Below are 26,125 nucleotides of genomic sequence, written 5' to 3'. Positions count from 1 at the left end.
CGCAGTGTGCGCGCATGCAGCAGCGTGCATGTGTGCATGCAGCAATGTGTGTGCAGCAGTGTGCGTGCATGCAGCAGTGTGCATGTGCACATGCAGCAGTGTGCGTGTGCAGCAGTGCGCGTGCATGCAGCAGCATGCATGTGTGCATGCAGCAGTGTGTGTGCGCAGCGATGCATGCGCATGCAGCAATGTGTGTGCGTGCAGCAGCGTATGTGCATGCAGCAATGTGCGTGCATGCAGCAGTGCATGTGCAGCAGTGCGTGTGTGCATGCAGCACTGTGTGTGTGCAGCAGTGCGTGCTTGCATGCAGCAGTACGTACACGTGTACAGCAGTGTGCGCGCAGCTGTGGGCGCGCGTGCATCAGTATGTGTGCGTGCAGCTCTGCGTGGGCCTGCAGCAGTGCATGCATGCACCGCGCGTTTCTAAGCGCACGCCGTGCTCTGTGCTCACGCCACGTGCATGCGTGCAGCCCTGCAGCGCCCGTGCAAGCAAGGCTCCGCGCCTGCTCATGGCCGCCCTCCTGCCACCACCCTCCAGCAGGGCCAGGGCTGGCAGCGCAGGGGACAAGGTCCCCGCAGGCTGGGGACAGGGGAGCCCGATGCCACCGTCCCCCACCCACGGCACAGGTGCTCCCTGCAGCGTGCACCTACCCAAATGCGTGAAGAGGTTCTTCGCCACCTGCAGCAGGGCCTGGCGGGGACAGAGGGGACGCTGTCAGGAACCGGGGGGACGTGGGACGCGCAGACGCGTGTGCCTGGCGTGACACGGCCCCGCGGGCACTCACCTGGCACTCGCACTTCAGCTTCTGCTCCTTCTGGAAGGCCAAGGTGCTGGTGAGCACCGTGGAGGTGTAGCAGAAGCAGTGCTGGATCTTGTGCTCGTCCGCCTCTGTGTAGCTGGGGGGGGCCGGACCCCATGGCGGGGGGGACACCTCAGTCCCCTGTCCCCACTGGTCCCCACACCACGCTTGTCCCCTCCCTTCCTCCATGGTGACGATATTCCACCAGCCCCAAAGATGGATGCTCCACCAGCCCCAAAGATGATGCTCCACCCCCAAAGATGGATGCTCCACCACCCCCAAAGATGGATGCTCCACCACCCCCAAAGATGGATGCTCCACCACCCCCAAAGATGATGCTCCATGCCCAAAGATGGATGCTCCACCAGCCCCAAAGATGGCTGCTCCATGCCCAAAGATGATGCTCCACCAGCCCCAAAGATGATGCTCCACCACCCCCAAAAATGGATGCTCCACCACCCCCAAAAATGGATGCTCCACCCCCAAAAATGGATGCTCCACCACCCCCAAAGATGGATGCTCCATGCCCAAAGATGATGCTCCACCACCCCCAAAGATGGATGCTCCATGCCCAAAGATGGATGCTCCACCACCCCCAAAGATGATGCTCCACCACCCCCAAAGATGATGCTCCATGCCCAAAGATGGATGCTCCACCAGCCCCAAAGATGGCTGCTCCATGCCCAAAGATGATGCTCCACCAGCCCCAAAGATGATGCTCCACCACCCCCAAAAATGGATGCTCCACCACCCCCAAAGATGATGCTCCACCACCCCCAAAGATGATGCTCCACCAGCCCCAGCTCAGGGCAGAGGGGACGGGGCGAGGGCCGGATCCTGCCCCGCTGCTCACCTCTCCCCACTCAGCTTGTTGAAGGCGCAGGCCAATGCCACCACCTGGGAGGTGGCCCGGCTGATGACGGGGACGCAGAGCATGGAGGTGACCTCGCAGCCCAACATGCTGCTCAGCTGCTTGTGCTCCTCCTGCGGGGAGGAGGCGAGATGGGGCCGGTATTGTCACCTCCAACCCCTCCCCGGGAAGCCCCAGGGGACACCGCAGGGCCACCCTGTCCCCAGGGGCAGGAGGGGACACACAGTCCCCAGCCAAGGCGGGAGAGCTGGCACCCACCTCGCTGATGTCCTTCAAGGTGATGGATTTCTTGTCCTCCACCACCTGCCCCAGGCGCCCGAAGGTGAGCTGTGGGTGGAGGGGACGGGTGAGCCCATGGGGCCCCGCTGTCCCCCCCGCCGTCCCCCCCCGCCGTCCCCCCCCGCCCCTCGCCACCCCCCTGCACCCCGCTCACCGAAAAGCTGATCTCCTCCTCAAGGACGCGGTCCCCCACCACCTGGAAGAGATGGGGTGGGGGGGGTGAGCTGCCATGGGAGGGTGGCCGAGCCCCACGGAGCTGTGCCCGGGGGGTGCAATGGGACCCGCGGGCCCCACGGCGGGGGGTCGGGGTGGGGGGGACCGGCCCGGTGGCACCCACCTGGCAGAAGAGCTGGTGGTTGTCCTCCGAGACGAGCAGGAGGCAGCAACAGAGCGACTGGGTCTCCTGCTTCAGCTGGGGGCGGAGGGGTGGGGGTCAGCACCCCAGCCTGCCCCAAGCCCCCCCAGGGCAGGATCTGGCCCCTCCTCTGCCTCCCTGTGCCCAGGGCACCCAACCGTGCCACAGCCAGCAGGGTGCCCCCCCTAGATCCTCTCCCCTGTGTCCGATCCGGTTCACTCTGGAGACTACTGATGGTGAGGGCAAGGCTGTTCACTCTGGACACTACTGAGGGTTGTGCAGAGCACGAGAGGGGGTCCCACAGATTGTCTTTTAGAGTTTCTGTGGTTAAGGTAGCACTGTTAACTCTGAAGACTATTGATGGTTATGACAAGGCTGTTCACTCTGGTCACTACTGATGGCTGCACAGCTGATGCTTGAGGTTTTTCTTTGTTTGGGGGGATTTTCTTTTTTTTGGCAATAAAACGGGGCTCCCCGCTGTGCCCTGGGGCGAGGCGGGGGGCCGGCAGGGCGGCTACTCACATAGTTGATGACCTTGAGCTGGAGCGAGGCGGCATCCAGGTCGTACAGCTCGCCTGCACGAGGGGCGAGAGCGCCGTGAGGGGCTCAGCACCCCGGCTTCCCCCTGCCCGCGCACCCCCCCCGGTGCCCCCCGCCCCAGCCTCACCGCAGAGCTGCAGGATCTTGCAGTCCAGGTCACTGTAGCCGCTGTCGGGTGCCTTCTCGGGCTTGGCCAAGGAGTTCTGGGAGGAGCTGGTGGAGAGGCTGACCTGGGGCCAGGGCTGCAGCTTCTGCAGGGCTTGCAGGCGCCGGTACGCCACCAGGGTCTGCGAGGCGAGGCGTAAGGGACAAGGGACAGGGGGGCTGGGGGACAGGGGGTGGCAGGTCCCCAAGTGCCGGGTCCCGCGGCCGAGCCGGGGTCACTCACGTGTCTCTCCAGCGCACGCAGGTTCTGCTCGTCCGAGTCGCTCAGCTGGCTGCAGTGTACCTGGGGGGTTGTGGCGTGAGGACCCCGGTGTCCGGGCCCCGTCCCCGTCCCCCAGAGCCCTGCCCACGTCCCCGCGCTCACCAGGATGACGCACACCACGGCCCCGCTGTCCTTGTCCGCCAGCGGGATGATGAGCACTGCAAGCCGAGAGAGGGTCGGTCCGGAGCGGGCACCGGAGGCAGCCCGGGGCTGTGGCACTGAGCCCTCGGGGTGCATGGCCCCCCCATGTCCCCTCCATGTCCCCATGCATCACCCACCCACGCACCCAGCCGTCCTCCCATCCATCCACCCACCGACTTTCCCACCCACCCCACATCCACCCACCCATCCATCCGTCCACCTCCACGCCTACTTGTCCCCCAGCACCCCCCAGCCCCAATGCCCACCTGTCCCTCATCCTCCATCCTGCTTCCACCCACCTGTATGTGCACCCACCCACCCACCTGTGTGCCTCTTGCCCCCTCCACCCCTCCATCCACCCACCCAGCAATCCGCCCATTCATGCACCCACCCAGCAATCCAACTGCCCATCCACCCATTTATCCCACCATCCATCCAACCAACCACCTGTATGCCCACCCCTCCAGCCCCCACCCATCCACCCACCCACCCGCCTACCAACTCTTTCATCCACCCACCCACCCACCAACCGTCCCACCGATCCACTGACCAGCCCATCCATCAACCCACCCACCCACCAACTCGCCCATCCATCCATCCATCCATCCATCCATCCATCCATCCATCCATCCATCCACCTACCAACTCTCCCATCCATCCATCCATCCATCCATCCATCCATCCATCCATCCATCCATCCATCCATCCATCCACCTACTGACCCATCCATCCACCCACCCACCCATCCACCTATCCACCCATGCATCCACCTATCCACCCACCCACCCATCCACCCACCCACCCACCTACCAACTCTCCCATCCACCCACCCACCCACCCACCCATCCACCCACCTACCAACTCTCCCACCTACCCACCCACCCATCCACCCACCCACCCACCTACCAACTTTCCCACCCACTCATCCACCCACCCACCCATCCTTTCCCACCCATCCTTCCCCACCCACCCACCCATCCATCCATCCACGCCTATGCCCACCCATTCACCCCCCCACCCCCCGTGCCCCCCCAGCCCCCCCGCAGCCCCCACCTTGCATGCCGGGGGCCAGGGGCGCCGCCAGGGCCCCCAGCTGCCGGCCGGGGAGCTCGGCGGGGGGCAGCCCCCCGCACTCCAGCCGCTTCTGCCTCCGCACCGCATCCCTGCAGCCACCGGGACAGGGAGACGGGGACGCCCTGAGCCGCCCGTCCCCCGGGGGGACGCGCCGGGCCCCGGGCAGGGCACCCAGCGGGCAGGGGGCCTGCAAGCAGGGGAGGGGGCAGGCCGCAGGGCTGCGCAGCGCACGTCGGCACGCGTGTCCCCTGCGCGCGTACAGCGCCTTGCGCCCACGTGTGGGGCTATGTGCACGTGTGTGTGTCCCCTGCACACGTACAGCGCCTTGCGCACGCGTGTCTGGCCCTGCGCGCGCGTGTGTGTCGGACAGGACGGGGACAGGGATGGGGACAGGGATGGGATGGGGACAGGACGGGGCCAGGGCTGGGGACAGGAATGGGACGGGGACGAGGACAGGACGGGGACAGGACTGGGGACAGGGCTGGGGACAGGGATGTGATGGAGAGAGGGATGGGACGGGGACAGGATGGGGACAGGGCTGAGGACAGGGATGGGGATGGGGATGGGGACGGGGACAGGACGGGGACAGGGATGGGGCTGGGGACGGGGACAGGACGGGGACAGGGATGGGGACAGGATGAGGACAGGGATGGGGACAGGGATGGGGATGGGGACAGGATGGGGACAGGATGGGACAGGACTGGGGACAGGGCTGGGGACAGGGATGTGATGAGGACAGGATGGGGACAGGGCTGGGGACAGGGCTGGGGATGGGGACGGGGACAGGACGGGGACAGGGATGGGGACAGGGATGGGGACAGGGATGGGATGGGGACAGGATGGGGACAGGGATGGGGATGGGGACAGGATGGGACAGGATGGGACAGGATTGGGGACAGGGCTGGGGACAGGGATGTGATGGGGACAGGACAGGGCCAGGGCTGGGGACAGAGATGGGGATGGGGACGGGGACAGGACAGGGACAGGGCTGGGGACAGGGATGGGGATGGGGATGGGGACAGGACAGGGCCAGGGCTGGGGACAGGGATGGGGATGGGGACAGGACAGGGACAGGGCTGGGAACAGGGATGGGACGGGGACAGGACGGGGACAGGGATGGGGACAGGGCTGGGGACAGGGATGGGATGGGGACAGGATGGGGACAGGGCTGGGGACAGGGATGGGGATGGGGACAGGATGGGACAGGATGGGACAGGACGGGACAGGACTGGGGACAGGGCTGGGGACAGGGATGTGATGGGGACAGGACAGGGCCAGGGCTGGGGACAGAGATGGGGATGGGGATGGGGACAGGACAGGGCCAGGGCTGGGGACAGGGATGGGACGGGGACAGGACGGGGACAGGGCTGGGGACAGGGGTGGGACGGGGACGGGACGGGGCAGGGCGGGGGCTCACCTGAGCTTCCCCTCGGGCGGCAGCTCGTGCGGGGGGTCGTCGCAGATCAGCCGGGTTTCCCCATCCAGCAGGTAGATGTAGACGTGCTCCTGGCGGGAGGAGAGCGGGCAGCGCTGAGGGACGGGGACCCCCGGACCCTCGCCCCCGGCCACCGCGGCCCGGCGAGCCCCTGTGCCCCCCGGGCCCCCGCCCAGCTCTGCGGGAGCCGGCCGGGGCCGGGGAGCGGCTGCGTGCCTCAGTTTCCCCAGGAGCACAGGGCTTTTCCAAGGCAAGAGCCACTGCCCCCCCGCATGAACACACGTGCACAGCCACATGTGTGTGTAAACACACGTGCACAGCCACACGTGTGCATGAACACACCTGCACAGCCACACGTGTGCGTAAACACATGTGCACAGCCACACATGTGCATGAACACACCTGCACAGCCACACGTGTGTGTAAACACACATGCACAGCCACACGTGTGCATGAACACACGTGCACAGCCACATGTGTGTAAACACACGTACACAACCACACATGTGTAAACACACGTGCACAGCCACACGTGTGCGTAAACACACGTGCACAGCCACACGTGTGCATGAACACACGTGCACAGCCACACGTGTGTAAACACATGTACACAACCACACATGTGTAAACACACGTGCACAGCCACACGTGTGCGTAAACACACGTGCACAGCCACACACCTACGAACACACGTGCCCACCCACACATGTACATAAACACACGTACATACCCACACGTGCATAAACACACACACACACACGTTCCTACCCATACGTGTACGTAAACACCCGTGCACACCCACACGTTTACGTAACCACACTTGCACACCTCACGTGTGCACAAACACACGTGCACACCCGCACATGTACAGAAACACCCATACACACCCACACACGTGCACACTCACACGAATACACACCCGCATACACAGTCGTGCACGTGCATGCACACTCACCTGCACACGCACGCACCACGCGCACCTGCGCACACGCGTGCGTATACACACCTGCACACAGACCTGCACGCGTGCTTGCACACACACGTGCCCCCGCCCCTGTGCACGCACACACGTGAGCACACCTGCCCGTGCCCCCGTGCACACAGACCTGCTCACACCCACCCACGCGTGCACGCTCCCTCGCCCCCCCTTGCAGCGCCCCAGCCCTGCTGCCTGACGGCTCAGGGGCCCGGGGACCCCAGCCCTGCCCTTGGTCCGTGGCTGTGGCTCCCCGTGGTACGGCGCTGGCACGATGCCAGCCCCGGGCCTGGCTACCACCAGCACCCTGGGGCCACCACCAGCACCAGGGTCACCAGCACCCCAGGGCCACCAGAAGCACCAGGGTCACCAGCACCCTGGGGCCACCACCAGCACCCCAGGGCCACCAGAAGCACGAGGGTCACCAGCACCCTGGGGCCACCACCAGCACCACAGGGCCACCAGAAGCACCAGGGTCACCAGCACCCCAGGGCCACCAGCAGCACCAGGGCCACCAGCAGCACAGGGGCCACCATGAGCGCCAGGACCACAAGCACCCTGGGGCTGCCACCAGGGCCACCCCCAGCACCAGGGCCACCATGAGCGCCAGGGCCACCAGCACCCTGGGGCCACCACCAGCACCAGGGTCACCAGCAGCACCAGGGCCACCATGAGCGCCAGGGCCACCAGCACCCTGGGGCCACCACCAGCACCAGGGTCACCAGCACCCCAGGGTCACCAGCAGCACCAGGGCCACCATGAGCGCCAGGACCACCAGCACCCTGGTGCTACCACCAGGGTCACCAGCACCAGGGTCACCAGCAGCACCAGGGCCACCAGCACCCTGGGGCCACAAGGGCATTAGGGACCCTGCAGCTCCCGGGGGGGCTCTGTGCTGCTCCCTGCCCGCTACGGGGAGGTGGCCGGCGAGGCTTAACCTCAGCATCAGCCAGCAGAGAATCCCCCAGCCACAGGGCTTCCCCCAGCCCCAGGGGGGGTCTCAGAGCCCCAACAAACCCCCAGCCTCCCCGGGGGGCTGCTCTGCTCCCCCGCCCAGCTCCCCAGGGCACAGCACCCTCCCGCCACCCCCGGCGTGGGCTGGGATGGGGGGCGTCCCCCCGGCTCGGGCCCCGTCGCGCCCCCACCTACCGCTCTGGGCAGCAGGGAGAGGAGGGCATGGCGGAGGGCGTCCCGCAGGCCCGAGACGTCGATCGCGGCCCCCAGGCTCAGCAGGGCGTCCTGGGGAGAGAGCAGAGCGGGGTGCGGGGGGTTACGGTGGCCTGAGGGCACGGTGAGGGGCACCGGGGAACTGGGTCCCCCCGTCACATCCCCATGGCACCCCCCAGACCCCCCATCACCCCCCGGGAGCAGCCTCCAGCGCCTTTTGGGGCCAGAACGTCCCTTTTTGGTCAACGTCCATCAGGGGGGAGCCAGGGGCGCCCCAAAAAGTGGGGGAGGCTTCGACAGCGGAGGGTGGGGGGCGCACTGGGCTCAGCGCAGCGGCGTACTGGGAGCACTGGGCTGGAGAGCCGGCCCCGCCGCGGGGAACCGGGAGGGTGTCCCCAGGGAGATGAGGTTGCAGGATGGTGGCCGTAAGAAGGGGCTTGGGGACACACGGCTCTGCACTAGCCACACCGACGTCTGCACGAGCCACACCAACATCTGCACGAACCACGGCGACGTCTGCGTGAGCCCTACCGACACCAGCGTAAGCCACGCCGGTGCCTGCACCAGCCGTGCCAATGCCGTGCCAGTGCCTGTGCCAGGCATGCCACCGCCAGCGCTAGCCATGCCACCCCCAGTGCTAGCCACACCAAATCCGGCACTAGCCACGCCAGCACCTGCACTAGCCACATCAATGCCTGTACCAGCCAAGTCACTCCCAGCACTAGCCCTGCCAAAACCTGCACTAGTCATGCTAATACCTGCAGTAGCCACACCAATGCCTGCATTAGCCACACTAACACCTGCACTAGCCATGTCAATGCCTGCACTAGCCATGCCAATGCCTGCACCAGCCATGCCATCCCCAGTGCTAGCCATGCCAATGCCTGCACTAGCCATGTCAATGCCTGCACTAGTCACACCACCCCCAGTGCTAGCCACACTAATGCCAGCACTAGCCATGCCACCTTCAGCGCTGGCCACACCAATGCCTGCACTAGCCACGCCATCACCTGCACTAGCCATGCCACCTCCAGTGCTAGCCACACCAATGCCTGCACTAGCCATGCTGACACCTGCACTAGCCACGTCAACACCTTGCCTCCCTCCAGGCGCTGTCGCTTCCTTCCTCATCCCCAGATTTTTTCAACCCTCCACGCACGGCTGAGCTCCTGCCCACGCTGCCGGCAGGGCGGGCAGGGCAGGCAGGGCAGGCAGGGCCGGCAGGGCAGGCAGGGCAGCAAATCTGGCTGCCCTGCCCTTAAATATTTGCGTCAGCGCCAGTTCCTTTGCCTTAATAAACGGGGGGGCAGCCTGGATCCGCCCCTGCTCCCCACCCCACACCGCCCTGGGGCACCCGTGGGGTGCAGGGGACGGGGGTCTCCGCTCCCCCCCACCTCCCGTGTGTTTGCCGGAGGGTGCCGGGGCGCAACCGTGGCCGCCGCCGCGGCTCCTGCCAGACACCCAGCGGGAGCCTCGCAGGCAGGAAAATTCCTGCCGTTCCCTTGCCAGCGCCGCCATAAATCACCGGAGGGGAAGATGAACGGAGTTGGATAAAGCGCTGAAAGCTCGCCTGAGGATTAACGACCCCACGGAGGGACGGAGGCATCGGGACGGACGCACGGAAAAGCTGGGGGGAACAGGGCCCCCCCCCAGCTCCATTCCTGCCTCCAGCCCTCATCTGGGAGAGCGGGATAAGGATGATGTTATTACGGGAATAGGTGGAGGCTCCGAGTCGGGCACCAGTTAATGGCGCCGGGATTTGCTCTTCCTTCAGTCCTGCTTTTGCCGGGTGGCTCCAGGCTCCATCCCCGGCTGCACCGACCACCCCACCGGCCCCGGTGCCACCGCGGGGTCCCTCCGGGGACCGTCCCCAACCCTGCACCCCAGGGACCCCGGCCGGGACAGCAGCCCCTCGCCAGGGCCGTGCCACCCGCCTGCCCCGGGAGCATCCTCGGCCGCGGGGCCGGATCCGGGCGGCGGCGAGGGCGCTTCCAGCTGAAGACATGGGCGCTGGCTGTTATTCCAACAGGGCTGCATCTCCAGTCACTTACTCACACTGGAGACACATGCACTGTAGAATACAGCCAGGCCTCTGCCGGGTGTCCGTCCTGCCGTCCCTCTGTCCCTCTGGTCCCTCCGCAGTGGCTCAGCATCCCCACCGTGTGCAGGGGGAGACAGGGCAGAGCCCGAGCAGGACCCCCGGGGCTGCTCGGAGCATCAAATGCCGGTGGCACGCTTGGCGCGGGGATGGACAGGTGGCAGCTGGACACAGGCGATGGCTTTAATAGGGCTGGGAATCCGGGTCTGTCCCCGGAGCGGGTGGAAAAAGCTGCAGGAGCTAAAAAAAAACCATCCCCAAGATGAAGACAGAGCGGCGGAGGCAGGCGAGAGTGTTGTCTGCACGGGGAGGCGGCGGGGGGAGTAAGGGTGGCCTGGGAAGGGCATCCCGCTCATCCCACTTGACCCACTCATCCCGCTTGTCCTGCTCGACCCACTCAACCCACTCATCCCGCTTGTCCCACTCATCCCGCTTGTCCCACTCATCCTGCTTGTCCCACTCGACCCACTCATCCTGCTCGTCCCGCTCAACCCACTCATCCCGCTAATCCCACTTATCCCGCTCATCCCACTCCCATCCCAGCTCCTCCAGCCCGGAGCGGGAGGTTTTGCCAGCTGCCCCTCGCCCCATGCTGCTCAGCCGTGGGGATGCTGTGGAGCCGCGGCTGGGGGCTCAGCACCCCTTTTGCTGCCAGGATGCAGCCCTGCTCCACGCCGGGCAAGGAGCCAGCACGTGGCTGGGGCCACCACCCCGGTCACATCCCATTTATTGCCATAAATAGTATTCCCCGATGGCCTCGGCCCGGGCCGATCCTGCGGCAGGCTCAGCCCGGCTGGGGCCCCGCTGTCAGCTCTGTTTATTGCTTTTATTTAATGACCCCACTTGGGAGCTGAAGCAACGAGTCCCGGCGGGCGCCCAGGGCACGGGGAGAGCTGGGAGCCACGCAGGGCACGGGGAGAGCTGGGAGCCACGCAGGGCACGGGGCGGGGGCACAGCTTTCCCCGTATCCCCCCGCCAATTCCTCCTCCCGATGGGGAAGGGGGTGCGGGAGGCGGTGATGTGCCGGGTCCCTGTGTTTGCCGGCGCACCCTGGGGTTGACATGCAAACTCGGGGGGGGCACGGATGGGATGGGGGTGTCCCCCCTGCTGCCAGCATCTCGGGGTGACCTGGTGCAGGCAGGCTGCCTGCTCCTGCGGCTGCCTGCAGGTGCCCCCCCAGCAGCAGTGCACGGGGAGGGGGTTATCCCTGCTCTGGCTCCCACGGATGGGTCCCTACCGCAGGCAACGCGCAGGCAGCAGGCACCCGCTGCATCCTTCCCCAGCGGCTGTCGGAGAGCAGTGGGATGGGGGGCAGGATCCGTGCCCCCGCACCCCCAAAGTGGGCAGGGAGCACCCTAATTAAGGGGCTAATTAGCCTTCCAAATCTGGGCACTTGCATGGCGAGCCGAGCTTGCTACACCATCCCCTGGGACGCCGCGGGTCCCCCACGTCTCGCTCGCTCCTGGCACTCTGCCCCATGGGCCCCATCCAGGCACCAGCCCAGTTTGGGGGCTGCAGTTGGGAGCTGTGGGTTCTCCGGATGCGTCCCCGGCTCCTGGGGACTCTTTGCTGGGCCCGGGTGTTTGGATGAGGCCATCTTGGCACATACATCCTGGGCACAGTGGGATGCTCCAGTTCCCGGCGGGGAGACGAAGCCATCGGCCACCCCGTCCCTGTCACTGGGGATGCCACCGGGACCCCCAGAGCTGGGCTCACCGCAGCCCCGGACCTGCACCCATCAGGGCAGGGGACCAAAACACTTCCCGGGAGAGGCGTCCCCATCCACCGCTGCCCGTGCCTACTCCGCATCCCGGCTTCCCTGGAGGGCAGAGCAATAATAACGCTTCCCGTGGGGGCACGGAGGGTTAATGAACTTCCACGACGCAGGGGGAAGCGCGGAGCGATCGCGTTTCCCAGCTGTCAGAGCAGAGCCAGACACCCTCATCCCCAGGTCTTTGTGCCGAGCAGCTCCGTAGGAAAACGCTGGGTGGAAACGGGATGCCTGCAGACGGGCGCCGGGGGGGACGTGGGGCCGGACCCGGGGGGCAGGGGACGTGGCACAGCGCTGGGCATCACCGACAACCCCAGGCGCTGAGGATGCTGCTCCTGCAGCGCAGGCTAGAGGAGGGGAGCAGCCCCCGTCCCTGCAGCCGTGCTCCCATGGGACCATCGACCTGGGACCGGTGTCACCTTCGCTCTGGCCTGGGAGGATGGGGACGCCGGTCTTGCTCTGCCAGACACCCAAACCGACTGGCTGCCACTTGCCATCGCCGACCCCCCAGGTGCCCCATGGGACCGCGGTGCCAGCGGGGATTTTGCCGGCTCCCGCTCGGCTGGCACGCCAGCATCCCCTGGCGCAGCACACCGCCGGAGCCGTATCTGCCTCAATACTTCCCGACGGAGCCACCGGGTGATTAATGAAGCCATTCATCTCATTAGAGTAAGCAATTTGTCTTTGCTCCGACACGAGCCAGGGCACAGCGCGGCCCCGCGCAGCACAAACCCCTGCGGCTTCGGCAGAGCCAAACCTCACCGCGGCCCAGCCGGCCGGACCGCAGGCTGCTCTCCTCCCCGTGGAAAATGGCACCCTGTTTTCCACCGATTTTTTTTCTCCCTTTTTCCCTTCGGAGAGCGCTGGCAGCATCCCGTACCCAGCCATGCAAGGATGGGGACCCCCAGCATGGCCCCCCGACTCATCCCAGCGCCCCCAAGCTCTGACAGACCCTGCCGGGATGGAAAAGCGTCTTTTCCAGTGGAGGGAATTCGCCGGCAGCAAAAACATGGCTTTTTTGGGGGAGGGATGGCCACAGGCCGGGTGGGGACTTCTGGGACAGATCTGTCCCCCTGCTCACCCCCGCCGGCCGCGGCAGCTGGATTCGGCCCCCTCGGCTTCTCCCCGGCCTCTCTGGATGTTTATGGAATAGAGAAATCCCATCCTGGCCGGCTTCCTCTCCGGAAAGGTTCCTCTCACGCCTGCCACGGGGAGGGAGGGAGGCCAGGGCGGTCCCGCATCCCTCCCAGCACCCGCGCTCGCTGGCTCTCACACCTCGGGGCTTGCGCCCATTCCCCCGGCCTCGCTCCTGGGCGATGGACGGAGACGGTTTTCCCCCCGTGGGGGAGCTCAGGGTGATGCTCCCCTGCCCAGAGCCTCCCCAGGGCGAGGAGGAGACCCCCCGGCGCGGGCAGAGGCCGGATCCAGCGCAGCGAGGTTCCCGCTGGGATGCTCAGCCCCAAGGGGAAACCGAGGCACCGAAAGCAAGGCAGTGATACCCGCTCCTGGGAGCACCCTGCTCCCGGAGGGACGTGGAGCCGGGCTGCAGGGCCCCCACCCTGCCTTGCAAGGGGGACCGGGGCTGGGTGTCCTGGCCGGCTCCCAGGCTGAGGACGGGGGTCCCGGGCTGGGGGCAGATCCGCAGCCCCGATGGGTCCTGCCGTCCCTGTGGGAGCACCCACGGGTGCTGGCTCCAAGGGGAGGATGCTGGCATCAGCCCAGGCTGCAGCAGCAGGCTCTCGCCGCCTCCTTCCCCGTGCTTGTCCCCTGCTCGCCGCGGGGACAAGGAACCTCAAGGAAATGAATCATCTCCCAGCTGAGCCCGCAGCCCAGCTTTGCCGTAAAAGCTGCACGTAAATTATTTGACCGCCGCGACCCTTCGAGCTCGGAGGCGTCCGTCTCCCCGCGAGCCCTCAGAGCCCGGCTCCCGCCCCTCCCGCGGGACTTTATCCACCTAGGAACGCGAGGGAAATGATCCCAATTAATTCTGGAAGTGGATTAGTACATTAGCCCCCGCGTGAGCGATCGCCTTCGCAATGAGGCCGGACATCGCTCCGTCTGGACGACTTCACTCCCCGAGCTGGGGCACCCAAATCAAATTAAAGCATCCGAGATGCTGAGCGCGCAGATCCCCGCGCCCACAGGCCTCGCCGCCCCGCCACCCGCGTCCCACGGGCACCGTCCCCACCCGTGGGCAGCCGCAGCCCAACGCCTGCGCCCGGCTGCCGGCTCGGGATGCAAAGGGACGGGGATGCTTGAGAGTGTGGGTCTGGGGCAGGGAAAAGCCCCCCCATCGCCCCATTTATTGCCTTGCCCTACGTCCTCTCCAGCAGCAGATGGGGTGAGAGATGGCAGCCCCGCAGCCGGCAGAGCCCCGGCGCAGCCAGGACCCCCCTGCCAGCCCCCGGCCCCGCTCACGTTTGGGTTCATCCCATCGGATGCATTTTTAGCCCGCGCTGGCTCGGCCGCAGCCGCCAGCCTCTGGATCTCGTTACGCTCTCCCGTCTGACAGGCAAAAAGCAAATCGCATTTGTATTCCTGCTGCCGCTCGCTGCCATCTGGGCGGCAGCCTCGCCTCCGCCGGCACAGCCCTTCGCCGGTGCCCGCGTCCCCAGCCCGGGGACGCCCGGGTGCTTGGGCCACCTTCCCCGGCCAGGGCAGCCCCAGGGGCTCCCTGCCTGCCCCTGAATCTGCAGGCAGGGACACCCAGATCCTCTCCCACGCCACAGCTCTGGCTTTCCCCATCGCTTTCCCCTCTCCCGGGCACCTTCTCCCCTTCCGCCTCCTCTTTGCAGAGGAAGATGCTGGGCCAGGACCCCCTCCTGCCCCCACCGATTGCACCCAATGTTGTCTCCCAGGGCACGGGGACAGACGTCCCCGCCTTTGCCACCTCTGCAATGCACGGCAGCAGGGTGACAACACCCTGCTGGCACCCCGGGAGCCCAGGGGAGCGGCCGAGCCCCCCCCCCGGTCCCCCTGAGACCCCCAAGCTGAGCCCCAGCAGCTGGCGGCCGCAAGCAAACACGCAGCCCCAGCGCCCGCATCGCCCTGCCCAAGCGCTTGCCGAGCAATCTGGCGGTGTTAAAAATATCCCCGAGCCGTGATTCATCCTCCTCGCCCGCCTCCCCCTCGCCGCCGGCAATGCCGAGCCCCCCGGCCCCGCTCTCCTCCCCGGGGGGCTGCTCCCCGCCGCCCCTCGCAGTTGCACGGCTCCGTGCCCCGGCCAGGGCGGTTAAATATAGCCGAGCTCCGGCTGTGTGTTAGCAACGCCGAGCTGACAACAAGCAGGCAGGGCCAGGCAGGAGGCCTGCGCAGGCAGAGAGCATCGCCGGGCCGAGACGCCGCGGTGCGAGTGGGGAAACTGAGGCACAGAGCCGGGAAGCGACTCCTGAAGGCAGCAGGTCCCACCGCAGGCAGCGTTGGTGTCGCCAGCGCTGCCCTGGGCTGAGCGACACGGCTGACGTCCCCGTCACCCTGTCCTTGCGCTGCTCCAGGATCCTTCGCTCAGCCCCCAGAGCCACAATTCCCCAGGGAATCCCTCTCCAGCGGGGATACGGAGGCGGCATCCCTGGGGCAAGCGCTGGGCAAGGTCCGGGGCAGCAGAGGACGGAGCGATGGAGCGACAGACGGACAGAGAGACGGAGAAGAGAGCCAGCAGCTCTGCCCAACCCCGGCCGGGAAGACATCCATCCCTTCCCAGCCTGCCCATCCCGGATCACAGAGCTGGTTTTGGTCCCAAATTACATTGCTTTAATCTAATCAGGCAGCAACAACCTGTAACCCGAGGTAGCTCCTTAATTACCTCATCTTTTATAGGGGGATAATGAGCGTAAACGGGAAGGAAACACTTCTGGGAGATCTCTTGCCTCCCCGCGGTCGTTTGCCCGGGGTCCTGGTGCAGCAGACGGCCGAGGAGCTGGGCTGGAGGGCAGCAGCCTGGCACGGAGCCGCCCCGGCATCCAGCGATGCTGGCCTCAGGCTTCCCAGGGCCGGAGGATGCAAACCTGTGGCATCGGCCCCAAAAAAGCACGCTAGGAGGCCTGCTCGCCCACACCTGCCTCAGTTTCCCCAGCTGCGCAGCTGCGCAGGACCAGCTTTAAACAAAAAAACCAACCCCAGCCTTAACCACCACCCAACAGGCGCAAAGAGCTGCCTAACTGCACCGGCGTGAGCTGTTGGCTTCTCCTTAAATAGCACTTCAAAAGCCATTTCAGGTGCTCCTGGTCTATTAGTGAGTCCCAGCTGAGGAGGCTGCAATATAATCACAGTTGAGCCTGGCGGAGAGCGGCGGCTGCACGGCATCGCCCTGCCAGGCACACGGCGGGCAGCCACAGCGCTTACTGCAGGGCGCTCTGCACAGGGTGGTCTGCATTTGCTCAGGCCCTTTGCACGGGGCAGTTTGCACGGGGCAGTTTGCACGGGGCATTTGCACAGGCTGTTTGCGCAGGGCAGTTTGCACAGGGTGGTCTTCATGGGGCAATCTGCACAATGCCATTTGCACAGGTCATTTGCATTGGGCAGTTTGCTCAGGCCATTTGCACAGCGCAGTTTGCACAGGCCCTTTGCACAGGGCAGTTTGCATGGGGCACTTGCACAGGCCATTTGCATGGGGCAGTTTGCACAGGGCGGTTTGCACAGGCAGTGCAAACCATTTGCATGGGGCATTTGCACAGATCATTTGCACGGGGCGCTGTGCACAGGACAGTTTGCATGGGGTGATTTGCACAGATAGTACAAACCAGTTGCACAGGGCAGTTTGCACAGGCCCTTTGCATGGGGCAGTTTGCACAGGCAGTGCAAACCATTTGCATGGGGCATTTGCACAGACCGTTTGCACGGGGCGCTGTGCACAGGACAGTTTGCACGGGGCAATTTGCACAGATAGTGCAAACCATTTGCATGGGGCATTTGCATAGGCCGTTTGCATGGGGTGATTTACACAGGCAGTTTTGCATGGGGCACTTGCACAGGCCATTTGCACGGGGCAGTTTGCACAGGGCAGTTTGCACAGGTAGTGCAAACCATTTGCACGGCGCATTTGCACGGGGCCATTTGCTGGGACGCGGTGGGCCAACGCTCCCTGGGGACACCACCGTCTCCGAGCGGGGTTTTTTAATTTTACAAGCAAATTTTCCAACCTCCCTCATCCCCCACGACCTTCGGGGATGCTCCCCAGGTCGTTCTCCCGCATCCCGGCCTCGCCTCCCGGCGCTGATGGACCGGGGCCGGAGTCAAGGTCGCTTCCTGTTGATGTCCCTTTGTCGGGCAGGACAAACGGCCGGGACCGCGGCCGTCCTCCTCAAGGATTTCCCGTCCCCAAGAACATCGCGGCCTTCTTGGAACAGCAGGCCCCGGCCGGGCTGGCCAACGGATTCTGCCGCTAATTAGTTGTTGATAAGAGCGAGAGCGGAGCTGGGAAGGGCCGGGGTCTCTTGGGAAGGGATGGGAAGGGAAGGGAAGGGAAGGGAAGGGAAGGGAAGGGAAGGGAAGGGAAGGGAAGGGAAGGGAAGGGAAGGGAAGGGAAGGGAAGGGAAGGGAAGGGAAGGGAAGGGAAGGGAAGGGAAGGGAAGGGAAGGGAAGTTGTTATTTTGGTGGGAAACGAATTGCGAGGAGCAGATAGATGGCTGCTCCGCCAGCCCTGCCCGCCCGTGGGGACCGCTGCGCCCCAGGAACCACCGGGGAACCCCCTGCACCTTGCAGGCAGCAGCCGCCCTGCCCTGCCTGCAACGCTGCCTGCACCCTGCTCAGCCCCATGTCACCGGTCCCTAACCCGTGTCCCGTGGTGAGGATGGAACCATGCACCCTGCTCCGTCCCCCGTCTCCTGCCCCTAACCCTTGTCCCATGGCAGGGAGGGGGACATGGACCCCGCTCAGCCCCGTGTCACTTGTCCCTGACCCATGTCTATGGCAGGGAGGGGGACATGGACCCCTCTCAGCCCCGTGTCACTTGTCCCTGACCCATGTCTATGGCAGGGAGGGGGACATGGACCCCTCTCAGCCCACCGTCTCCTGCCCCAGCCCGTTTCGGGGGCGCAGCGACGCAGGACCTGACCCGGCCACGCTTCTGTTCCCAGCGCGGAGCTGCCCGCCCTGCAAGGCCGCGATGCCGATAAATAATGCCGGAATGGGCCGGGGGGTGCCCGGACCCGGGGGGGCGATCCCATGGATGGGCTGGGGGTTTAGGGACGCTGGTCCCTAAAATCCTCCTCTCATCCCACGGCCACCGCACACCCTCCCCGTGCCACGGCTGCAGCCCCGGAGCCCTCCCCATCCTCCCGAGGCAGCCGCAGGGAAACCGCTCCGTCGTTAGGAGCATCCCTGGGACCCGACCGCTTTGGCCATGAGGGATGCAGAGATTTATAGCAGCCACCGTGCCCACCCTGGCACCCAGCTGCGGAGGGTGGCTGGTGCCGGCCCTTGGGCGCTGGCACCGGCGGCAGAGCCGGGCACGGGGCCGAGCGTCGCTGCCGCAGGGCCCCGGCTGCGAGCGGTGCCGGAGGGGAGCTGGCACCGTGCGCATCCCTGGGACGCGGCGTTCCTGGAAGGCTTTCCCTGGCACACCGTCCCCTTCCTGTCCCCACTGGCCACCAGCACCTCCCGGCTGGCTTTTAAGGACTTTCCTAGATGTTTTCTGGCGGATTAGCCGTGCCGAGGCTGCCCTGGCCCGGCTCTGCTTGGGAGCATCGCCAAAGCCTCCTCCCCAGGCGCTCCGGGGATGCGGAAAGGGGGACGGGGACAGCCGGGTCCCATGGGGGGGACTCGGAGCAGTGGGATGGGAAGGGGGATGCAGCGTTCCTGCATCCCCTCCCGGCACGGCTGGCGCTAATGGGATCTGCACGGTGATTAGGGAGCTCATTTATCAGCCTCTGATGGGATCTGGGAAAATTGAATTCCCGGCCATCTGCAGCTGGGGAGGAATTCAATCTGGGGCAGCGCTGCGGAGCAGGGCCCGGGCAGCCAGGGCTGGCAGAGCCGCCTCCCTCGGGGGGTTTGCTCCGTATGCACGGGGTCCTCTTTTATTTTCCGTACGTAAGAGGGTTTGGTTACGGGATCCAGCTCTCAGCTGCCACGGAGGGCTCTGGGAATCGCGGGGCTCTTGCTACTCAAATGGGGAAACTGAGGCACGGCCATGGGAAGCCCAAGGCCACCCGTTAATGGCTCCCCATGCGGGAAGGTTTACAGCGCCGGCGTTTAATGGATCAGCACCCAGCTGGGGGTCCGGTAGCCAACCCCCTTGTCTATGGCCGGTCCCAAAGCCATGCCCAGGGCACCCAAAGGTGCCAGGCACCGTGCGCCCGCCAGAGCCGTGGGCACCAGCCTGCCCAGCACAGGGGTGGCAGAGGGATGCGCCTGCGGGGACCTGCCCGCGCCAAAAAGCAGAGAGAAAACCCCCCTCTCTGGCTGACGCACAGCTGCCAGGGAGGATTGGCTCCAGGAGCCGGGCTGGGAGCAGCGATCCCCTCTCCCGCACCAAGAACAGGGAGCCTCAGGAACCAGCCCTGCTCCCCATCTGCTCCCCTCCGCGTCCCCCAGCGCCTCCCTCCCCACGCGTCCTCCTCGGGGCAGGTCCCCAGCGTCCTCCGCTCCATGCCCACGGGACAACCGGGGTAGGGATGCGGCCAGATCCGTCTGCAAAGATCCAGCAGCTCCAGACCCCGGCCTGGTCCCCAGGTCCACGGACCCACCTCCGAGGGGGCCGGCCCGGAGCTGGTTTGGCTCCTCGGCCCCGGAGCCCATTCTAGGGATGAGCCTTCCCACGGCTGCGGATACTCGGGGGGCTCAGGTGAGACCAGGGTTCAGCCCCCCCCAGTAACACCCCGACCACCAAGTCAGGATGGGATGGACGCGAAGACCCTGCTGAATTCACCCCTCTCTCCTCCCAGCACTGCCGGGGATGCCCTTGTCCCCGCGGCGAGCCCGCCGGGCGCCTGAGCCACCCCCGGCCCGCAGGCGGGGGACCTCTGCCAGCACCTCCCCGCAAAATGTCTCAGCTCGGCTCCAAAGAGCCAAGGTCGGCGGCGGTGCCCATCGCGGCGGGGAGGACGATGCCGCGCTGCCAGACCCGGCGCGAGAAATTCCTCCCCTCCAGCAAACACCAGAGGTCAAACCCTCCCCAGCGCCAGCTGCCCCCAACCCGCCTCCACATCGCCCAGGAGCACCCAACCCCAGCTCCTCCATCCCTAAGGATGCAGCAGGAGCACCCAACCCCGGCTCCTCCATCCCTAAGGATGCAGCAGGAGCACCCAACCCCGGCTCCTCCATCCCTAAGGATGCAGCAGGAGCACCCAACCCCGGCTCCTCCATCCCTAAGGATGCAGCAGGAGCACCCAACCCCGGCTCCTCCATCCCTAAGGATGCAGCAGGAGCACCCAACCCCGGCTCCTCCATCCCTAAGGATGCAGCAGGAGCACCCAACCCCGGCTCCTCCATCCCTAAGGATGCAGCAGCAGCACCCAACCCCGGCTCCTCCATCCCTAAGGATGCAGCAGGAGCACCCAACCCCGGCTCCTCCATCCCTAAGGATGCAGCAGGAGCACCCAACCCCAGCTCCTCCATCCCCGGTGCGCAGCAGGAGCACCCACACCCCAGCCGGGCTCTGGGCTCGCCGTGCAGCCCCCCAGCCGGCGCAGGGCTGTGCCACCGTGGCCAGGCCATTTCTGCACCCCAGCCTGGCTTCCACGGGCCTGGAGGTGGCCACAAGCCCACCGTGATGCCATGGGGCCTGAAAGGGCCAGGACCCACGGCCTGAACCCCACAGCCCCCCAAAAAGCAGCACCAGGGCACCCACAACGCCGGCACGGACTGATCCTGCACCCATCAGCAGTCGCTCCTCGGAGCAGCCGTGCAGAAAGACTTTTGCCGGCGGGGACCCCCAGCCCGGGGGCCGCTGGGGTGCACCCACCCCTGCCCCGGGCTGGGGGTCCCGCTCTGCGCCCCGGCCCCGCGGCTCGGCGGGGTGGGAGGGGAAGCCGGCCCTGTCCCACGTCACGGAAAGAAGCGTCCCCGCCGCATTGTGCGCCGCGGCCCTTTCCTCCCCTTTATTGCCCTGCTGATGTGTTTGCGTCCGCCGGAGGAAGCACCGGGACAAACGCCCGCACACGCATGTCCCCACGCCGCCCTCGACGCGGCCCCCGCCCCGCGAGCCCGCCCGGCCCCGCGCGTGGGGAAACTGAGGCAGGAGCGGCACCGCGCTGCCGGCCGAGGCACCCCGAGCCCCGGCGGGTCGGCAAAGGCGTCCCCCGGGGTAGGATGGGGGGCAGCACCCACGCGTGGCCCCCCCCCAGCCCCTGGGCGCAACGTGGGCCCCCCCGGCTCCCTCCTGCTCCGCCAGGCTGCGAACACGTATCAATTAGGGGTTGATTCACGGGCCAGTCAGCGGGTAATTGCATTGGGGCCGGCGCTGGGAGGGAGAGGAGGCACGGACATCTTCAGCCTCACCCCACAGCGGGGCGGTCGGGGGGGCAAGCAAGCCCCAAGCCCTGTTTACCCCCCACCTACCCCCCCCCCGGCTCGGGGATGGGGGTCCCAAATGCTGCCAGCACCCAGGGCACCCCCAGGGACCGGGGTCCCGGAGCATTTTGGGGGGGACGAGCTGTCCCCCGCCACCCATCCCTCGCCCGTCCCTGCCGCGTCCCTTTGCCCCGTGCTGCTGTGCCCTCGCACGCCGGGGACGCGGCTCTGCCCCACCACGCGTCCCCCCTCCTCGCTGCCCCCCCAGCAGCCCCCAGACCTGGCCACTGCTCTGGGTCAAAACCAGGCTTCTGCCCCCCCGGGCCCAGGGGTTGCGGCTCCCGTCCAGGTCCCCCCCACCCCTCCGGGTGCCCTCGGGGGGCTGCAGCCGGGGCTCGGGGCCCACCCAGCCGTCAGCACCCCCCGGGACGGGGCTGGTCGGGTGCTGGGACCCAGAGGGGTCCCAGGGACCCCCGCACCGCGGAGCGGGCCGCTCGCCCTGGCCAGTACGGTGCCACACGTCCCGTCCCTGTGCCGGGTGACAGCTCCAGTGTCCCCAAGCTCCATCCTGCCCCTGGGGGGGGCTCAGGGCACCCCACGCCGAGCAGCGGCCCCCCTGGGGCGCGGGCCAGCCCAGCTCGGCTCCTTTCGGCTGGCTCCCGGCGAGCGTTTCCCTCCCTGCATCGCCCAGCGCCGAGCCGGGCCCCGGCCTGGCCCCGGCCTTGCCCCCCCCCGCAGCCCCCCGCAGCCCCCGCAGCCCCGTCCGAGCCCCCCCGAGCCGCACGCAGCGGGGGCCGCTGCCACGGCTCCCCCACCCAGCGCCATCGGCGCTGCCCGGCACCCGGGGCAGGGATCCGGCACGGCGGACAGACGGACGGCGAGAGGGGGTGGGAGCGCCCCGGGCTGGGGTGAATCCCCCCCCAAGCCGCCCCTTCCCCAAATTTGGATGCGTTTGAAGGCGCGGGAGCACAAAGGACCAAATGTTTTCCCATCCCCGCGCTGGGGTGCAGCCCCCCGACCCCCAAAACGTGCACCCCGCGCAAGGAGGGAGGGGGGACGCGGGGCAGGGTGCTGGGGTGCCGCGGGCTCCCCCCGTCCCAGCGCAGCCCCCCGCGGCGGGACACGCTGCCCGCTCCTGCCTTCGCCAGGCAGGGCTGCCCGCAGCCGAGCTCTCGGGGCTCCCACCGTGGCGGGGACCCCCAACTCCAGCACCCCGGTACCCCCAGCGCCCGCTCTCCCAAAGGCAGCGCGTCCCCAAGCCCCCGGCGCCCGTGGGACCCCCAGCCCCGAGGCCACCGCCCCCCCGGCCCCCCACGGCCCCGGGCGGCTTACGGCGTCCCGGCGGGTGCCCATGGCGGGGTCGGGCCCCCCCGGCCCAGCCCTTTTCCTCCGGCCCGGCGGGATCCGCACCCCCCCGCCGCCTCCTTCCTGCGTGGGCACGGGCGGGGGGGGCACCCGGAGCCCAGCGCGGCCCGGGGACGAGTGGGGGGGACGGACACACGGACACGGCTGCCCCCCGCCCCCGGGAGCGCCCTCCCCGCCGCCTGCAGGGTGCCCCGCCGGGACGGGTTCGTGCCTCAGTTTCCCCACCGCCAGACCCCTCTGCGTGTGTCCCCCCCCAATAAACCCGGGGACCCCCGCGACCGGGTGGGGAGGGGGCTCAGCAAGGCTGGCCCGGTCCCTGCTTCCCCGGGTGGGTCGGCGGTCGCGGGTGGGAGGGGAGGTGGATGGGATGGGGGTCCTGGGTGGGAGGGGAGGCGGTCGGGGGTCGCGGGTGGGAGCGGAGGTGGTCGGAGGTCTCGGGTGGGAGGGGAGGTGGATGGGATGGGGGGCCTGGGTGGGAGGGGAGGTGGTCGGGGGTCGCGGGTGGGAGGCGAGGTGGATGGGATGGGGGTCCTGGGTGGGAGAGGGGGTGGGTCGGCGGTCTCGGGTGGGAGGGGAGGTGGATGGGATGGGGGTCCTGGGCGGGAGGGGAGGTGGTCGGGGGTCGCGGGTGGGACGGGAGGCGGTCGGGGGTCCCGGGTGGGAGAGGGGTGGGTCGGGGGTCGCGGGCGGGAAGGGAAGCGGGTCGGTGTCGGGGGTCGCGGGTGGGAGGGGAGCGTGGGGGGACGCGAGGGGACAGCCGCGGGGGTCCCGCCGTCCCTACCTGTAACGCCTCGGAGCCGTGCCCGGCGTCCTCCACCTTCAAGAAAACCTGCTGGCCCCGTCTGAAAAAGTGCAGGAGGGCGGTGAGGAGGTGCCGCAGCCCCGGCACCATGCCGCCCGCCCGCGCCCCGCTCCGGCCCGCCCGGGCCTCCCCGCCCCGGGCTGCGGCCGCCGCCCCCCGCCCCGCCCCGCCCCGCCCCGCCCCGCCCCGCACCTGCTGCGGCCGGAGCGGCGGGGCCTGCGGCGGCGGCGGGGGGCCGCGCTGGGGGGCGGGGGGTCCCTGTGGGGCGGGGGGGTCCCCGCTGTGGGGCGGGAGCGGGGGTCTGCTGTGGTGCAAGGAGCGGGGTCTGCTATGGGGCAAGGAGCGGGGGTCTGCTGTGGGGCGGGGGGGTCCCCGGTGTGGGGCGGGGTCGTCCCCGGTGTGGGGCGGGAGCGGGGGTCTGCTATGGGGCAGGGAGCAGGGGTCCCCAGTGTGGGGCAGGAGCGGGGGGTCCCCAGTGTGGGGGTCCCCGGTGTGGGGCAGGAGCGGGGGGTCCCCGGGGTGGGGTGGGGAACAGGTGGTCCCCAGTGTGGGGCGGGGAGGTCCTCGGTGTGAGGCAGGGAGCGGGGGGTCCCCGGTGTGGGGTGGGGGGGTCCCCAGTGTGGGGTGGGGTCGTCCCCGGTGTGGGGCGGGAGCGGGGTTCTGCTATGGGGCAGGGAGCAGGGGGTCCCTGGTGTGGGGCAGGGAGCGAGGGGTCCCCGGTGTGGGGCAGGAGCGGGAATCTGCTATGGGGCAGGGAGCGGGGGGTCCCCAGTGTGGGGTGGGGAGGTCCTCGGTGTGAGGCAGGGAGCAGGGGGTGCCCAGTGTGGGGTGGGGGGTCCCGCTATGGGGCAGGGAACCGGGGGCCTGGCCTCTGGCGGGGACCCCCACCCCATATAGAACCCTACCCTGGGGGCCCCCCCACCCCAATTGAACCCTCCCTGGGTCGGGTTTGGGGTAGGGGGTAGGGGTCGGGACACCTTCCCCATTCTTGGGCAGGGGTCGCCCCCCAACCCCCCCCACGCAGTCTCCACTTAGAGCGACCCCCCCCCCAAGAGCTGTGCCAAGGCTTGGCTTGGGCGTCCCCCCCGCCAGCCTCCCGGTCGGGCACTGGGAGCCTCACCCCGGTTTTGGGTGGCGATGCCCGTCCCTGGCTCTGGGGAGGGGGTGACTGTGCAGACACCCCCCTGTCCCCGGGGGTATCGGGGGTGTCCCACCCGCCACCCCGCGCTGGGAGAGCCCCCCCTCCCCGTGGTGGGACAGGGAGGCACCCCCATCTTACACGCTGGAGAAGACCCCGCTTGGGGGCCCCCATAGGGGTGCACCCCCAGCCTCCCATGTCCCCCCCATCGCCTTCGGCGGGAAGCGACCCCCCGTCCTCTCCCAAGCACCGGGGGCTCGGGGTCGCTCCCCCCGCGCAGGGACCCCGGGGACCGCCTCGCCGCAGCACCCACGGAGGGGAGGGCTGCTCTGCCACCCCCATGTCCCCCGGGGCGCGGGCTCGGCTCGGGGCGCCCACCCCAAAGAGAGGGGGGCTGCGGCGGGGAGGGATGGAGAGGACGGCGTTTGACGGCTCCGGCGCGCGCGGCGAGGCGCCGACGAGGATGGCGGCCCCGTGCCCACGCTGCGAGGGACGCAGGCGGCGTGGCCACGTGAAAACCCAAATAAATGGGAAATAAAAGAGGCAGGAGAGAGACGTGCGATCGACGACGACGTTGTGCCAAAGACCGCGAAGGCCAGGCCTGCCAGGGCTGGCGTCCCACCTCCATCTCCTCCGGGCAGCCGAGCGGGGTTTGGGCTGCGGGAGGAAGGCCTCTTCCTCTTCCTCCGAACCCCGTGACCCCCTTGGCTTGCCCGATGGTTCCTCGTCACCCAGAGCAGCTAACTCAGAGCCCAACCAGCCCGAGCCACCGGTAACAGTCACGTCGGTGCCGCCCGTGCTCTCGCCCTCTCCGAGCCCATTGGCGCAGGGCCCTCCGCAGGGTGCCCGGCCCCGGGCCCCATCCCTGCCTGCGCCGGGCATCGCCCTCGGCCTGCCGGCCAGGTTTCGGCAGCGGATCCCGGCTGGCCGAGCCCCAGCAGCCCCCAGATGAGCCTTCCTCCTCCTCCCCTCCGCCGCAGCCGCCGCCAGCGCCAGGAGACGGCCCCAGCCGAGCCGTGCCCCGCTGCCTGTCCCCCCACCGCCTCCCTGTCCCCAGGGCCTCTGCTCCGCCGGCGCTGCGGGACCCCCCAAACCGCTACGTGCCGGCGGTGCGCACACGGCTGCGCCATGGGGCATCCGAGAAGGCCCGCGGGCAGCCCCGGCGGCTGCAGGCGCTGCTCCGCGCCCCGGGGAAGCTCTGAGCGGGGCGAGAGTGCAGCGCCCCGGTTTTGCCCCCCGAAGGGCCCGGGCGCCCCTCGGGGCCGGGGTGCTGGGGGGATGCGCGGGTGGCTCGTAGGGGCTCAACCCCTCCGGCGCCATCGGAACACCGAGCCCCCAAAAGCCCAGCCGCTGGTGGAGGCGGCGGCGTCTCCGAAGGGTGGGGAGGCGGAGGGAGAAGTTCCCAGGGGCCCTCGCCCCCATGACCGTCCCGTGGG

At 68.0% G+C, this 26,125-nt stretch overlaps 1 protein-coding gene across 1 annotated transcript in view; it reads right to left on the bottom strand.

Annotated features, from left to right (window-relative positions):
* The window catches only part of PDE2A (phosphodiesterase 2A), a gene marked incomplete at its 3' end in the record, with an annotated part of 28,591 nt that extends 4,936 nt beyond the window's left edge, over positions 1 to 23,655 (bottom strand). Inside the window, exons 1-14 of the mRNA XM_082305003.1 lie at positions 23,531 to 23,655; positions 8,048 to 8,137; positions 5,905 to 5,993; positions 4,467 to 4,576; positions 3,375 to 3,430; positions 3,234 to 3,293; positions 2,973 to 3,132; positions 2,828 to 2,880; positions 2,288 to 2,362; positions 2,105 to 2,146; positions 1,930 to 1,998; positions 1,654 to 1,784; positions 786 to 897; positions 652 to 691 (exon numbers count right to left, since the gene is read on the bottom strand). Coding sequence (XP_082161129.1) covers positions 652 to 691; positions 786 to 897; positions 1,654 to 1,784; positions 1,930 to 1,998; positions 2,105 to 2,146; positions 2,288 to 2,362; positions 2,828 to 2,880; positions 2,973 to 3,132; positions 3,234 to 3,293; positions 3,375 to 3,430; positions 4,467 to 4,576; positions 5,905 to 5,993; positions 8,048 to 8,137; positions 23,531 to 23,641 — 1,198 coding nt within the window. The 5' untranslated portion in view covers positions 23,642 to 23,655. The remainder of the gene's footprint in view (positions 1 to 651; positions 692 to 785; positions 898 to 1,653; positions 1,785 to 1,929; positions 1,999 to 2,104; positions 2,147 to 2,287; positions 2,363 to 2,827; positions 2,881 to 2,972; positions 3,133 to 3,233; positions 3,294 to 3,374; positions 3,431 to 4,466; positions 4,577 to 5,904; positions 5,994 to 8,047; positions 8,138 to 23,530) is intronic.
* Between the last annotated feature and the right edge of the window lie 2,470 nt (positions 23,656 to 26,125).

The sequence above is a fragment of the Platalea leucorodia genome (assembly GCF_965183815.1).
Source record: "Platalea leucorodia genome assembly, chromosome: 2".
In the NCBI taxonomy this organism is placed as follows: domain Eukaryota; kingdom Metazoa; phylum Chordata; class Aves; order Pelecaniformes; family Threskiornithidae; genus Platalea; species Platalea leucorodia.
This window is presented reverse-complemented; position numbering and strand designations above follow the sequence as displayed.